Source organism: Eucyclogobius newberryi, unplaced genomic scaffold (genome assembly GCF_026437365.1).
Source record: "Eucyclogobius newberryi isolate DKJ021-1_F unplaced genomic scaffold, fEucNew1.0.hap1 SCAF_11, whole genome shotgun sequence".
Lineage (NCBI taxonomy): Eukaryota > Metazoa > Chordata > Actinopteri > Gobiiformes > Gobiidae > Eucyclogobius > Eucyclogobius newberryi.
In genome coordinates this window covers 18171503-18188340 of record NW_027315735.1, presented here as the reverse complement: position 1 = coordinate 18188340, position 16838 = coordinate 18171503, and the positions used below count along the sequence as shown (strand labels likewise).

Below are 16838 nucleotides of genomic sequence, written 5' to 3'. Positions count from 1 at the left end.
ACTTCACTGTAGCTCCTACCTTAGATGTAGCCTTTTTGTGTCTCACCTTGATGGCATGACTCTGTAAATTAGGGTTAGAATAATAGAGGTCTAATATGCTTATGTGAACAGCAGTGTATCTGTGAAATGATTGTGACTGTTATGAAATGTTGAGATATGTAAGGCACATGTTCAGGAAGGTGGAGTGACAAATGGAGAGAATCTGATTAATTTATGGCTTGATGTATTCCCTTTTACCAAGAGCTCTTACATGGTAATGTGCAGCAGAGATAAACTGCACCTATATGTGCAGGTGTGTAGTTTAAGATGAGAAACTGAATGACTACTGTATTTGTTGTATTTATGAATGAAGAGCACATATCCTTCATATAGTGCATGTATGGGGGGTTTAATCAAAAAGCAGTGTCACAGTTAATTTGTACACTTTACGTACAACTTTTGTTTGGAGCCATTACATTATATCCACGGGCAGATAAAGTTATTTTGGTAAAATTACTGACACAGACAAAATCATTTTGGCTTGTCTATTTTTTTAACACCCCATGGGCAAAAAAGGCTGAGAAATGTTGCGCTGAGCAGTGGTCAGTGCAGAGTTGTGATGCAGGTATCATTGTAGTGTGAAAAAACAACACTTAAACCTATGTAAATGTCTGGGGCAGTTTTGGGATTATCACCTACCCACCAAACTCAGCAGTCTGGACCTACACAAAGCTGCCTGTGTTTTTTCTATAGACAACAACTGGTCAGAGCTTTTGTCACAAAATGTGGCCCAAGTTTGGATGCTGGCAATATTGTATGTTATTTACGGTGGACAGGACCGGCATAGGATGCAGCGTTGAGTTGATGATGCTAAGATGCTGTCCACTCTGTTTATCGATCCCTAGCCACAGCACTCCCAGTTCCCATGCTTCCATGCACGTCCGTTACTGTGACATGCTATTTTTGTCTGGTGCTCTCGGCACATGAGTAAATGGGAAGCAATTATCTAGCATCATGGTCAGTGTCGTTTTTCACGCTCTGCGTGTGGCTAAACATGTTCCTCGCCAGAAAGCCCTCCACCCTACAACAGAGAAGGGGAAAACAAGGCTGCTGTGCCTTGGGCTTTCAAAGAGCTTATCAGCCTCAGTGTTGTTCCAGTCATGCTGCTTATGTGCTTGTGTTTCTGGCTGCTACTGTAGTACCACAGATTCATTGATAGAGAAAGGGAAATCGAGAAGGAGCGATGCAAGTGTGTTGCAGCGTTTCTGGGTGTGGGGAGGGATGCTAGCTGGATTATGTCTGCGTAGCACAAGCCTCTGCTACAGTATGCACTGTCGCGGGAAGGTGTCGGAAGAGCTCTGCATGTAGGCAGTGGGTGTGAAGCCTTTCATCTTGAGACAAACGCTATTCCAGTTCAGTGGGCTTTCTCTCTCAGGCATCTGTGTCTGTGGAAAAGACACACAAAGCATGTAGCTGCACTGGCACCTGTCATTACAGCTCTGAAGTATGACACATCAGGGAGGGGAAGTGGAGGTCCTGTATATGGACAGAACATAATCAGTGCTCAAATCAGTGCAACAGGCACCTCACCACAGTAAATCCAGTAATATTCATTCATATGACAAAATCATTGTATTAGCAGTACTGTTCAATTACCAATACTTGAACTACACTCCGGTTCAAGAGCGGGCTCAGGCTGTAGACATGTGGTATTCATAATTCATCTGGAGGATGATTGCTCGCCTTCACTGTGTAACACTTAAGTCTAGTGTATAAGCAGTGTTTATTCTATAAACTTCTTCTATCACAGTCACTGATATCGAAACATTTTTTTTTTCTACAATGTGGAAACATTCTGCCAGCCTTCACCATGGGATGCACAAGATGATAACAATAGCTGCTGGCCCAGAAGCCCATGCACACCTGTCCTCAGAGGTATACATCCAAACAAGCAGAACCTGATTGGCTGAGAGCTGTACAGGTAAAGCCACTGTGTGATGCTCATGGCACAGGTATTAGCTGCTTGGGATGTGCTATAAGCAGTGCAATTACTAAACCTTTATTTACTCTTGGGGCTGACGGCTAAATGACCAGCAGATATAGAATAGAATGGAAGGCCTAACAGGCCAGGCTAGGCTAGTACTCACTGATTATTTAACAAAACAACATCTAGTAGTAAATCAACTATAAAAAGGAAGCTTTTAATCATAATCCCAGTCTTTGGGCACTAATGCAAAAAAGGTGTTTTTGCCTGCGGACATGATTATGGTGGAAGTGGGAAAAAGAAAAGTAGCTGAACAATTCCAGATGTCCAGGCATAATAAAATAACAGTGAGCAAAGTATAATGTCAAACAAGAGAAACTGGAACGGTAACCATTCATATTCAACTATGTGCTCACATTTGCATCAACAATAATGTTCATCATTAGTGTGGGCATTGTATAACTAAAATACAAAGAAATGAAGAAAGCATGAAACAATTAGGCATATTTAAAAGCAGGAAGTTGTAAAGAGAAAGTGTAATGGGTTGTAAATAAGAAAGGGCACTGCACATCTGTATATTATCCAATCCAATGAATCATTCTTACATTAGAAGTTGGAGTTAAGAAAGAGAGTTAGCAAACAATCATAACTCATTTGGTAGGGATATGAGGCTAACCTTCGGGCAAACTCCCTAGAGAGCTTGACTGTTGAAGACTTTGGCATATGTGACTTCTGGGCTGATGTGTAATGTAATTCAGAACCCTTTGAATGAATAAATCTACTTACTTAGATCCTCTTGAGAGCAACTGCAGTGAAGGGAAGAAAGCAAAGAAAGGGGAGGGGGGATAAAAGACAGGGCAAGGTACAGGAAAATAATGGAGGCGGTCAGGAAGAAAGGCTATCTGAGCGCTTAAAGGTTGGGCAACTTTTTCATTGATTACCTTTTGTGAAATTACTTTTCTAGTGCAGGCTAGTATTTATACATTTTTGTTGAATTTACAAATTAATAATATGTAACAGAGTATGTTGGTGTAACCTTGATGTTTGGACAATAAGTTGGCATGGGGGTCTGGGGTTAACTAGCCCTCATAAGATCAGCAGAGCCTATCCTGAAGCCCAGGGCTCTCCTTACAGCCTAATCAGGCCCAGATATAGTAGAAAAAGCTGGCTCTGTTTTCTTTCGATATTAAAGTGATTTATGAGTCTCCTTTGAGCATTAAGTGGTACATTTACAGCAGTAGTCTTGGCAGACACCTGATTGAGATGTGAGTGGACATTTTTATGGACAAGCTGCCATACCACAGAATAAATATTGTTTTTGTTAGGTATGCAGGTGCTTTAATTACTTTCATGCTCAATTTGTACAAAGCAAGAGCAGACAATATACGGCCTTTGCCTAATGCTTGTGAGATGTCATAAAAGGCTGCAGGTCCTTCCTCAGCAGCTAAAGCATGAGCAGAAAGGGGAGCGAAATATAATGTGAAATTAAATAAATATGCTTTACAGTATTGACGCCATTAACGTCAAACCTCTATAGGCGCCATCATGGATCAGTGATATTTCTCATAGCCAAAGGCTCTGCACAGCTGGCTGTTGTTAGGCTGCTCCAAGTTAGATATGAGATTTGAGTGCTGTGAAGACTGCAGTGTGGAGAGCGACTGATGTGTCGGGGGATACAGTAGATAGTGGTTCATTTAGATGCTCCCACTGGGATCTTTCAAAATGCAAAGCCTCTGGCAACAGCTTGAAAACTGTGCTTATTATTAAGAAGTTATGGCATCTTTTATTGCTACTTAAGCACTTGATCATTTTTAATCTTGAATTTCTACTACAACTAAAAACTGTACCATATTGTCCCCTCAAAGGAGAGAGAGACATTTCGGTGACAACGAGTCTGACGTTGATCACAAATGTATGATGCCCTAGGTAGGAGATTATTTTACACATGGGCTGGGATTAAATATTGACTACTGCCTAATAGCTTGACTCTCCCCGCAGACTTTCTGGATTGGCACATGGCCCCTTGCTGGGTCTAATTCTCATACACACATCACCATGAAATATAAAAAGATGTTTCGAACAAAAATAATAATTCATTATCATTATTTGCAGGGTATCAGTTTCATTTTCTTGAATTAAAACATATAGTAAAATCAAATGTTTATTGCGAAAAACTCTCTGATCCCACAAAACCAGAGCACATAAAAACTGCCCGGAAGATACTATTTGGTTACTATGTGAAAATTATTATTAGTGCAATTTTATTTACACCGTTTACAAACACACAAAAGCTTAGCAGGGGCAAAAACATCCCGGCAAAAGTACATTTTTTACCCTTTACAGTCTATGCACTACTGTAAGCACGTAAGTGAGGTAACTGAACTACAAAGAGAGCGCAGCAGAGTCTTGTTTAGTGGCTATTATTTTGAGGGTGTTAAGTCTACAAGTAACAGCCTGATGCAATGTTTGCTACTGTTTTCCATTAATAGCTGTGTCCTGTCTGTGCTTCGGGGAGAGGTCTTGTTCCCTCAGGCTTTAAGAGCTGCCGTGGAGCCTCAGTAGTGACGTGTCTATCCTCCTTCTTCCTCACTCACTTTCTTGCTACATCTGAAATGGGAGAAGACACGCAGGTTCACAGCATGGGGAGTGATGACTCGGATAGGGAGAGGCCGTTCCACATCTGATTAGCGTGTCCATGGAAACCAGGGTTGGAGGATCCCTTTGCCCTTGACTCTTGTCTCTAGGGATGAGGGCATCAGTTGGTAGCCTGCCCTACTGCACTGGCAATGAGCATGTAGACTTGTTCAATGATAAACACACTCTTTCAAGAGCCGAGAGCCTATTCAACTGACCTTCTAACCACAAATTCACCCCATAAAAAGAGTGTGACTGTGAATAAAACAACAGGCAGTCAAGTAGTGAAGAGCGTCAGGAGCTTCATTAGTGGTCTGAGTGAAGCTGTGGCCCTTTGAACTGACAGAGCTGTGATCACTGCTGAGTGTGTGGCCCCATGCTTCATCATTTTAGCCTCGTAGCTCATGAATATAGCAAGAAAATGCATTCATTTTTAAGTAAGTAATTTGAAAATGTCTTTAACACACTCTAGCTTTTTAGGAATAGGGTAACCGTAGTCAGAAATCTTTACACCTAATGCTTAAAGATTAATACATTGCACTATATGTTGAGCCTTTCCAAGTGTTACTTTTACTTGACTATAAATTGATGCATGCAGCTGCTTGACTTTATCTAGCAAAAGCAGATTACTCCTCCTTCCTTATGTATAAAGTGTGCTCTGGCTCCCACTTTGCAATTCAGTAGATACGTACCAGTATTTTTGTTGTCCCAAAGAGACAATTCAGAGGAGGCTGCTCTAGTACATACATTTTCCCAATGGTTTATAGCTCAGTTTAAAATGCAGGCTTTAACTGTTTTATGCATATTAGTTTATTATTATATTGTCATATACATTTTCCTTTTTTTATGCAGTGCAGCATTTATGATGTGCTTTATGTGGCCATGCCTGCTCACCAGTGCCTAATGTCTTCAGCTCTCCCAGGCCTGGTTAGTTCATGCAGGGGGGTCTGCTGGAACACCAGGTTCCACAGTGGGGGCGCTAGAGGAAATGTCCTTGTGTCCTTAGGCAAGACACTTCACCCACATTGCCTTGTAAAGTGCTTTGACTGACTTGAAGGGGCTATAGAAATACACTGAATAAATAACAAGATAATAAGAATAATGAAGTTGAATTTCTACATTTAGGTATATGCTTCACAAACAGCATATACACTTAAGATAATATCTGCGCGGAGCTAGAGCCACAGTATACTTAATTAAAGACATATTTAAAGACAATTTATAATTCACAACAAAAATGGCCATCCCAAAACAACCTTTGTTCAGAACAAAAGTTAAATAGACTTTCCTGCTTTTCAGTAGTCTGTTCTGGGCTGTTTGTCTTTATAAACATAAGTGACTAGCACAATAAAACTAAATTACAACTTAAACCTTGTGATACGACATGCAAAGCTGCATCTGTGCATAGCTCTGCTTGTATTAATTAGATTTCTTATTGTTAAGTTTCAGATATTGCATGTCATGCCTTTCTTCAAGGTGCACAATGTAACTTTTCAAGTAGAAGTAATGCACACCTACGGTGGAGAGTTTTTGCTTTGCCAGGAATGTTCCGCAGCATGGCATTGAACTGGCATTTTATTGAATTAGGTGTTTTTATTGCTCAAATACACCTTGAAAAAAGGCAGCTTGAGCCTCAGTGTGGAGTAAATATGTTCTCCCCGTGTCTGCGTAGGTTTCCTTCAATACCACTAAAAACATGTACAAAAGTCTCCCCTCTGAGGCTGGGACTCTCCTGAAAAAGTTATATCATGGTTAAATAAAGAAAGAAATAATTGCAGAATGCAAGGGATCACCTTTCCACAGATCTGACCTGTAACTCCAAAGAGCTAGAAAAGTTTAATGCCATTCTGCGTAAAGCAATGACAACTCAATAGAGACAAGCACGTGACGCACTCTCTGCCAGAAAAGTTACATTGGGCACCTTTAAGTGGTCCTTGCAAAACTGATTTTCGACATTGTAAAGTACATATGGTTCTCCACTTGGACAATAAATATTTCTTAGTCCATCATGAGTCATTCCCTGAGGACATGGATGTGATACATGTTGTTAAAATGCACATGGCTGTTATGTTTTTAGATTCATTACTTTGAAAGAGAATTGGAAGTATATTTTGACACTACGTGCCTCTTTCCTGTGTTTCACTTGATGGAAAGCCTGGAGATGCTCTACAAATGGTGAAGAATTATAACTCAAACGTAGTTTGAGCAGAGCGAGAGTATATGACCGTTGAATGCACACATACATATGCTGCGCATTCTGTAAAATAGGGGTGGAAACATGGCCGTCTGTTTGAGTCAATAGGCCGAGCTCAGGGGCATGTTTAGCCTTTAGCCTAGGTACATCCGGTGGCTGTGTGGCCCGGAAGAAACGTATTTTTATTCTATAGGAAAAAAAATGCTTTCTGAGTTGCAACGGATTCCAATGGACTGGTCAACTCAAGACAAGCTATCAATGCCTGATGCAGATTTAAAAAAAATCAAATCAAGAAAATAATAAGAAACAGACAAATAAGTTACTAGCTGAAATAAAAGTTTTGGTAATAATACCACCAAAACTCACTATTTGCTTCATCTGTGAAGTTTACAGAGTGACGAGCTGCATTCTGTTTGTCACAAGCCTGGCATTATCCAAGAAAAACAATGCTGCATATCAAACAACCCCCCACAGAAAGGACAGCCCTCATGACCCCCCTTTATCACCACTGGAGTGGATCACCCAGAGGCCAAGTGCAATGAAACAAAGCCGGCTCAGTGCAGCGTCAGAGGACTGATCAAGGTTACACACATTTGTGCAGTGAAATCGGTAAAATGAGACCCTATCAGATTTTAGCTGACAATGCCATTCTTTTCTTTTCAAATGCAAGTGCTTTTCATAATGGGTGCCATGGTAACTTGGTCTGAGAGTCGGCATGCAATTGGCATTTGGTATGAATTTTTGCCAAGGCCTAGACTTTAACTGGTTAGTCAAGTGATATTTCTGCCACTTATATTGTGAGAGCTATGTCAGGTCCATACTGCTAGTGTCCCATAATGCACTGGTGGGCCTGGCATAGATTAAATGAACATTGGGTTTGTTTCGGCAGAATGAACGCATCAGCTAAATATCCATGAGACTCTGATGTGTTAATGTTGAGGTGAGCATTTCGGTCGGTCTTTGGGTGAGAAGTGCATCTGTGGCTATGGTGAGCTGGAGTCGCTCACTGTTTAGTGAATGAAGCAGGGCGGCACACGATGGAGACAGCAGGCCTGCTTCTCCAACGTCATGGTAATAATAACCATGGCTACACACCAGGGCATTTCTCTTCCTCCATCTCTCCCCATAACTTGACAGGATCACCCCTCAGGAATAGACAGCCTTTCAAAATGAATGATTAGTACTACTACCAATAACTTACAACTGGTTTATGGTCTACTTTAATTGTAGGGCATAATTAGACTGTGCTATTGTGAAAAGAGGGCAGAAGCTCTAAGTGGGTCTCTAATGTAGTCCAAATGTGAAATGACAGAGCAGGTGTTGAACTTATACAGCGGTTACTTAAACAAATAAAATATTACAATACTTAACAAGAAATGCATGTATAGATTGACTGGGAAATTAAAACTTTAAATGACCACATTAAATATATTTAAATTTGCACTGTGTCTTACATATAATTAAATGGCCAGCCATGTCCTCGGCCAGCTATAGAGCTTATCATCGCTGCTGCTAATGCATTATTTACATTTACAAGTACACATAATTTATACATTTGTAGACCTTTTGTGAGTACACACATACATCTGGCTTTACGACTATCAATAAACCGTTCATATCCTTTACTCACACTCGTTGCCATCAGTCTGCCATAAGAGCAACTGATGAACCTGGCATCAAATCAAATGATGGACATTTTTCTTTTGTGATGCTTGGGCGTACAAGACATACAGAATTAAACCCTAAATAGAATCAAATCAACAGTTTGTTCAACTTTTAGAGTTAGAGAGGCATTTATCATTTGCCTGCAAACCAGCCCTTTTATGAACAATTGTATGCTTTACCACATATGCTACCATATACACAGCGTCTGTGTACGCACTATAGCACCTATGGCAAGGCATTCCTAAAATTCCTCCTTTATTAAACTTTAATGAGGAAATTACTGTTTAGCCAAAATATGTGAAAATGAGATATAACCACGACATGGGAGCAATCATAATTGGAGATATTATAGATTGTAGATTGTAGATTGTATAAATCCACATAGACATACATACAGGCCTCATGGGAAAGGATCAAATAGGATAACCAGAGTAGAGCTCATCTCGGGGCCATAAGACAGAAGAGATATCTTGGTTTATTAAAGCACATTGCTGAATGAACACATGCTCTGTCTGCCACCTATGATATTGTCTTATGTAACATATACAATACATACATGTACTCGGAGGGTTAATCTATACTGTTTGGGCTTATTTTTAGCATCTTTCATTTTATTTTTTTTTCGATCCTGAAGCCAGATTGGTTATGTAGATATTTGTCAGAGAAGGTTCTGCCTTCAAAGCTGGTGCTGAGCTGTAGCAGACAGCTTGCCAAGGCTATAGACATCTAAATTGTCTCATTATGGACCTGGTTATGACAGGCTGAGCCATGCAGCAGGATGGGCAGATGAGTTGTGTGCGCTCAAGTACAATTACTTGGCAGCATGTGTATGTGTGTGGAGTAGTGAGTCCATGTTCCGGGTCCAGTCTATCCACTGCATCAACACTGAAGTTACAGTAAGTCTCAAATGTCAAGGAGCACAGACTACAGAGTGGTTAACGCTGAGGGTGTTTTGGGGCCAAAAGGAAGCAGGGGCCCACTTTAATACTAAGCCTTCAAATCTGCTCCAACGTAGAGCGCTTTAGCAGTTAACCCCTTGGATTTGGGTGAAATGAGCCGAATGCTTCAGAATGTGTGAACGTGGCTCATTCAGTCTGCCTCTGCAACAATAACAAATGGATCATAAACAGATTAGAGTTTCTGAGGGCAATGATGGGTTTTAGATGCGGAAATATGCAACAGAGGTTTTTCCTGCAAAAATGAATGAGCCCAGTGTTCATGCACAAGTACACTGTGTAATATGGTCACTGAAGCAAATAATGGCAATGGAACTTGAGAAGTCTGGAGTTTCAGAGATATCCAAGGAAAACTCTCAGAAAGATGCTGAGAGTTGGCCGAGTTGGGCTCCTCTTTTTTAATGTAGTGTTTGGTTGGTCTTACTATCCCAGCTGGTTTGTTCATGAAGTCGGGTGCACAGACACGTCTAACCAGTCTAAAGAGGGCAGCAGCATTGCTTTCATAAGCGGCTTGAGATCTGCTGTCCTCAGCACACATCCTGGGTTTCTCACCTCACTAGTCAACTGGGAGAATTATCATAAGCTGCAGACTCATCCAAGCCATGGTAAACCCAACAAAGGTCATTATCTAAAAATGGTGCCAGTCTTTGCCCATAGGGGATGAAACAAGAATGGTCTTCGCTTCACATCTTCACTTGAATCTATATGTTGGAGATGTTTGAGGCAAAAACACATTTTCACATTCTTTTTTTGAGATTAACTATTTAAAAAGGAAATCTGTATTTAAAAAAATGCTTTTAATGTGAATGCTTGAACTTGAGAATACAAACGTCAATATAAATATATTTTAAGTCAGGGGTGTCCAAACTGTGGCCCTCAGACCACGTTTTGTTGGCCCTCCGGGTTCCTGCTTAGTTGGTCCAAACAACAAAAAGTAGTACATTTTATTGTAAAGTTGTAAAAGAAATCAAGCATTTTGATGTTATACCAACCTAATATTAATGTTCCAAGTGTTATTAAAGGTGTGGAGGCTCATCGAAACAATGTCAAATGCAAAATTTCAAATGGTTTACTTCATTGTCGGGTTGTTTGTGGCCCTCTGCTCCGTATAAGTTTCAAAATGCGGCCCTCAGTGAAAAAAGTTTGCACACTCCTGTATTAAGTGAAGTTTTTTCAGACTAAAGGTAAAAAGGTTATAGAGACACTTGAGGTGGACCTAACCATTTGGAAAGAGGGGCTTAAGAGGATCAGGACACAGTTATTGAGAAATGACTGAGACCATCTGGGATCACTCTCGACACACATGTGAACTGCAGGCCTGTGCCTCAAACGGTGCACTGCCCCTCCACAATCTCCTGCCTGTGTGAGGTGTGTAATCTCAAAGGGAGTGACAGAGACACGAGACACTAATGTTTAGGTTTCGTCCTCTGAGCGTTTGTTCATTTATGCTCACTTTTTAAGTGCTAAACTGATTAACTGGATCATTGGGTGGGCTGAAAGACGAAGTATTGAATCTTCTCTTACTTTCTGATATTTCCTCAAGCCTGTTGATAGAGTAAATTAACTTTGGAGGGGTTTGAACTGAACAATTATTTCTTTGTCCATCAGGTCCCATGGCCTCCACAGAGCATGGCAGGGAGTTGGGAGAGGCAGCCACAGTGAGGAAGTTGGTCCCGCAAAACCCAGTGCGGACCGGTCAGATCCACAGACCAGCCGGCTGGAAACGGAGACGTCCACGACCTCGTCTGTCCCACAAGGGGCCCATGCCGTTCTAGAGCAAGGTGAGATGCTTGTAATGCGTGTCAAGAGTGCCATTAAAAACACAAAACAATACAGACTTTGACCTTAGTTTATACTGTCCCATTTAACCAGAAAAGCACATTCTTGTGGGTGAATTTCAATTGGCTGCAACAATGATGGGAAGCTTTGGCAGTTAATGTCAAGGATGGAAGATTATTGTTGGATTACATTTTTTTTTAAAGGTTTTAGATGTTTGGCTTCTCTGTTTCTCCTGAGCTTTAAAGCCCTACTGACATTGTTCATATTTTATACATACTAACTACTAGTACAAGTATAGTATTTCACAGTAATATAGAAATTAAAAAATATATATAAATCCCTTATACACACTAAAGCAATATTTGACTTGCAAAAAGTTGTAAAGTTGTAGATTTTTTACTTTGCACCAACTGTTCTTTCTAGGATTATATAAATATAAAATTAAGTCACAGGACAAAAATGATGCTGTTTTAAGAAGGAATGTTCGGGGGCGATGATGTCACTCCGCAGACACAATATCACAGCAGGAGGTGCAGACTCCACAACACTGACCCACAAAGGTGCTCCATAAATTCAACCAAAGACACCAGGCTGGAGTTGGTTCTGCTTTAACCACAGCTGGGGACTAACAATGTTTGGCAAAGCTTCAAGAAATGGTACAAAATTGGCAGTTGTCGTTGTGATGGCAGGCTCTTGTGTCAGATTTGAGTGGTGGTGGAAATCATTAGTCAAAAAAATAACGCTACACTGCCAGTTAAAGGTCCCTGGTTACTACCCTAACAGTACAAAAGAGGAGCAGATGCAGGAAGTTGTGAAGCTCTTTAAAAGTTTGAACAATTGATACGTTCACCAATACCACTAAAATGAGATAGTGCTTTTTTTTTTTTTTTTTAAAGCAATGCCTCTATGATTACATTTCTTTGGCTGACACTATGCCTGCTCTTTCATATTTCACTAAAATGATTAAAGATGGCAACTTAGTGTGCAAAGTTTGACTTCATATCACAGTGTTAAGTTTTCCAGATGTGGGCAGTTTGGAGAAAAAGATGTTCGGGTCAGTGTCGTGGGTCAATTTTTAGATTCCCCTTAGATGTGCCATAAACTAGACTAAATGACACTATAGAAGAAAACGGAGGGCAAAGAGATGTGCCAGCTGGCCTTCAATGGTTAAAACTCTGAGCTCAAAAAGTCCAAACAAACAAATCAAGCAGATAAGGCACACTACGCCACTTACCTGAGCGTTACAGCCCCATACAAATATGCCAATTATATTCTTATCATTGCGGAATCCTCACTGTCGTGCCACAAAACTATACAACACATATCTCAGGAAATTATCACAGAGCAGCAAAAAAGCCAGAGAAGATAAAAGTGGTCCGCTTAAGCAAGGAGAGTAGCCTCAGGCGAGAGATAATGCTGGGCCTGTGCTACACTGTTTTTGTTACTCCCTAGCTTGCTTTTCTGTCAAAGGGCGTGAAATCTGAACATCACATGTCTGAAGTTCTATTGAACCATGAGACTCTCCTCAGACAGAGTGTCACTAGGAAGGAACTGGGGGGCAATAGTGTATGAACGGAAATTTCATATCCTCTTTCATGCATTAAATGACTTGCAAGTACCATGCGTCAGACAACACAACGATGTTGGAATGTATATACGCGTACTACTTAATACTGACCTATTTGTTTTGAAAAGACTGCCTCTGTATGTGGTGATATTACACACATTGTGATTTTCTTTGTTATTTTGTTTTTTGCAGACACTGCATCGTGCGTCCTCCCCCAGGCTCTGATTTCTATGCTCTTCCTTTTCCTTGGGGGGGCCTGGCAACAAAGGGCCTTCGCTTGCCCAGCCTGAAGAGTGATGTCCATAGCACATGCTGGTTCTTCAAGCAACTGTCCACAAAATAATCAGGACAAGACGCTCAACCCCAGCTCTACGAGGCATCAGGGGCAGGGGAAGGGGGTGGGGGATGTAGAGTTCGAGCTATCAGAAATTATTCCTGTTTCTCTCTTTCTCCTTCTCTCACTCCCTCACCAGTTATCTGTCTTTTCCCTAGTGTTTATTTAATTGACTTCAAATAGGAAAATCACATCCGTCTCAAACACTTTGCATGACATGTGGTGGAGAGGGAGCCCTGTCCAAACAGCCAGAATCGGAAAGCTTCGGTGAGGCGTTTCCAACACTCAGATTCAAGGTTACCTCAGCCGCTGACTCCATTGCTGTGTAGCTATTGTGCTTTTACACAAGTGAGAGAGTGTTGATCATGCAGAGCGGCAGTTCAATTTTACTTAAGACACTGCTGTGAAAAAAAAACAAACTTTCTGATTTTTTACACGCAAAAAATATCCTTAAGACTTTGTGATCACGGCTTTATCATCATTAGAAATGGTGCTTTGTACCTCCTAATGATTAACGTTCATTAAACAGTGAGGCTGGACTCAGAAGAGAGCTCATAGTGTATCCTGAACAATTTAAGAGTAAATAAGTCATTTAATTAGTAGATACTTTAATCCAAATCTATTTTGGTGTGTCTGTTCTCATTATCACCTTCGGGGGTTAACTGATGTGCTCAAGGTTACTGTAACACGTCCCACCTTTGAAGAGTCTTTTGACCCCAAATCCCAATCCTGTCCCCAATCCCCAGCCTTCTCACAGCGCTGCTGCCCTGTGCAGCTGCTCTACGCGACTGTTAACTGGCAGACGTCTGCTCCACTCACAGACCAGCCTGCCTTTTAATAAAGTGCCAAATAAACCCTCTCCACAATGCTGCCAGGAACACAGGATGAATGGTTAGGGACAAACACATTACCTCTTGTTTGATGTCTTGATACACTGACACAATATGCATCTTCTAATGTTGCAATGGCAAACAAATCTTACATGAGGATGACTCCAAAATTAGACCAAAAACAGTCTTGATGTGAGTGGAAAGCCTAGTTAATACACTAATTCTCTGGCTGCTTCAGCATGAGGCTGGTGACCCTATCACAGACTAATGCTATGCCTTTCCATCATGGAATATATTACTGTTTCTGTTTATATATGCGTTTATCTACTTTCTTTTCTCAGGGTCTATGATTGAGGCATGTACTAGAGGGGTCTATTTTGTGCATTTATTTAATAAACTTATTTTCATATACCGTTTTCCTCTCCCTCTGTGCATAGGCCAGTATAGTCGCGTATCTAGACTGATTTTGTAGTCCCAGTCCTATCCCTGCATTGCTTTGGGTACAGTTGCCTTTCTTGTGCACAGCACAGGTGGTCATGGCTTTGATCATTACGCTCATTAAATCCTCCAGTTAATCTTTCTCAGATGGATCTCTCCAAAGCTGGTCCAGGCCACTTAGTCTGAGCTTATTGTTAAATTGGCTTAGACTAAAACCACACCCATCCCCCAGGTTAGATTGCACCTCTTCAGATTTTATGTGACATGCAATTTGTAAAGCCATTCTTAAAAATGTATAAATTGCATTTGGGTTAAGTGTGAATTTCAAATTAATGTGAAGAAGTTAGTGCCCCTGAAGAAATTTTGGGCCCAGAATAAACAGCCTGAGTTAGATTGACAACATTCTTTCCCTCTCGCCATATCTCATGCAAATATTATTAAAGGCAGTCTTCTCAGCCACAGCATGAGAAGCTATTATTAAGAGAGCATCAGTACTCACAGTGGTAATCTACACCGCCAAGCCCACCTTGATTAAAAATGTATTAAATCCTAAGGCACTGTGAAGAGGAATAATTTCAGTTCCACCATGATTTTTTCATTTGCTCGCAGACAGAGATGTAGATTTTATTAATGCTCGTTGGAATGAGACAGCTTGGCCCAGGTCGTCTCATGTATTATTGGAGAAGCTCGGAGGAGGTTGAGCGTGGAAGCTCTGAGCGTGGAAGCTCTAAGCAGGAGCTGGGATGCTGGAGTAGACTGGGGCAGCACAGGGGTTCAAATCAATATGTCCCGTCTCAGAGGTTAGCGTTACGGGCAACGTCTATATCAGCACTGTTTTTCATGAATGTATGCTCACCATCTGTACCAGCCATGCTGCCCTTTCAGAGACCAGAGCAAACCTAAAACTGTTTATATACCACACAGTTATGAATTTAATCTAAAAATCCAAAGCCAAAAATCCCATGTTTCCAAGTTAGTGTCTTTTAGATGTGGTTTTGCTTAAAGACTTCTCTGTTAGGGTGTGCAAGGTTGCACTTTTGCAATTCCATAATGCTGCTGGAAAAAATATACCCTTAAAACATGGTATAAAATAGTTTTCCAGTGTTTGTGACAATTACTGTCTGATTCTTGTCTAGCTGGTTGTCCAAAGCTTACTTTAAAATACAGTGGAAACACAGTGTATTTTGTGGATGTAACAAAATAGAAAAGTAGTCTGCAGCACAATGTCGTGGACACGTAAAAGCTTTCAGGCATTCTTCCTTGTTGATTATAGCCCACAACCCTCCACTGCGCATCAGGTTAATGGGCCTTGTGGTGTGGAAGGACAAGCACATCCAAGCTCAAACTGAAAGGGTAAACCAATACATTATGCTTGTGGAGCAAAACCATTTTGCTTAATGGTATTTTCCAGCAAGGCTTACGCCGGAGAAACTTTTCCTGTTCTATCCACATTTCCTCTTCTCTGTGACCATCACAGGGCCTGAGTAATGCTTCTATGCACTTGTTTCCTGGTAAAACATGTTTGTTAAGAAACTGACCATTGGCCAATTGTGTTGAGGCTGAAAGCATTTGGCTGGGAGTGTGTAAAGATTGGGGATGAGCGGAGTAGTGTTACAGGTGAAGATGAGAATAAGCTAGAAGCGTCCAGAAATTACTATCCAGTAAACTGATTTTTGCTTTCCATATATAAACAATATAGAACATTATTTTTATGCTTTTGACATTCTGTCACATTAACAAGAGAAAATCCTTTGAAGGAAAACGTACTATTTCACTTTTTGTGGAATGGAATTCTTGTTTCAACACATTCCATGATTGTAATTTTAAATCTCTGAGCTAATCAAACTGCATCTGAATAGAGACACAGTGGTCTCAGCGCAGAAGTGTGCCTAATATTTAATACAGTACATTGACATGTTTCCTCTAGTTGGACAATGCAGAGGACGACTAAATTTTATCTCCTACGAGAAAAGACTGAACATGGAGCCTCAAAATGACACTTTTAACACCCAAAACAGTGGCCCTCAGATGTTGTCCATCTGAGGGCCACTGTGCCCAGGAGCGTCTGTGCAGATGCAGTTTGCTTTGTAACAGTGTTATGGGTCTCCAGCAGAAAGACAATGTATTAATCCTGAATCTTCTTTTCTGTTTATGGTGTGCGCTCATATTACTCACCAGGCCAAATGTACAGTCCCTGTCTCTGTTTTTGGTGTTGAACTGGGCAAAAGATAAATGACATAAATAAATAAATAAATAAAACAAGTGTATCAGAAATGGTTGAAATACTGTGTACATATTTGAACTTTTGGTTTCTAATTTATAAAAGATAAGCTTTAGCTCTTGGAGTACTTATTTTATTTTTCCTTTCATGCGTAGCTTTGTGTTTTTTATTTTCTATTTCTGTAAAGTGTGTAAATATATCTTTATGATAATAAGTAATATTAAAATCTTATTTTAAGAAGTTATGGAGTCTGGTGT

The 16838-nt window shown here is 40.6% G+C and overlaps 1 protein-coding gene across 1 annotated transcript; it reads left to right on the top strand.

Annotated features, from left to right (window-relative positions):
- Positions 1 to 10979: 10979 nt before the first annotated feature.
- apln (apelin) lies at positions 10980 to 11192 on the top strand. Its single transcript, XM_072436550.1, has one exon. The coding sequence runs from the start codon at positions 11026 to 11028 to the stop codon at positions 11185 to 11187; it is 162 nt and encodes a 53-aa protein (XP_072292651.1). The 5' UTR covers positions 10980 to 11025; the 3' UTR covers positions 11188 to 11192.
- The last annotated feature ends 5646 nt before the right edge of the window (positions 11193 to 16838 follow it).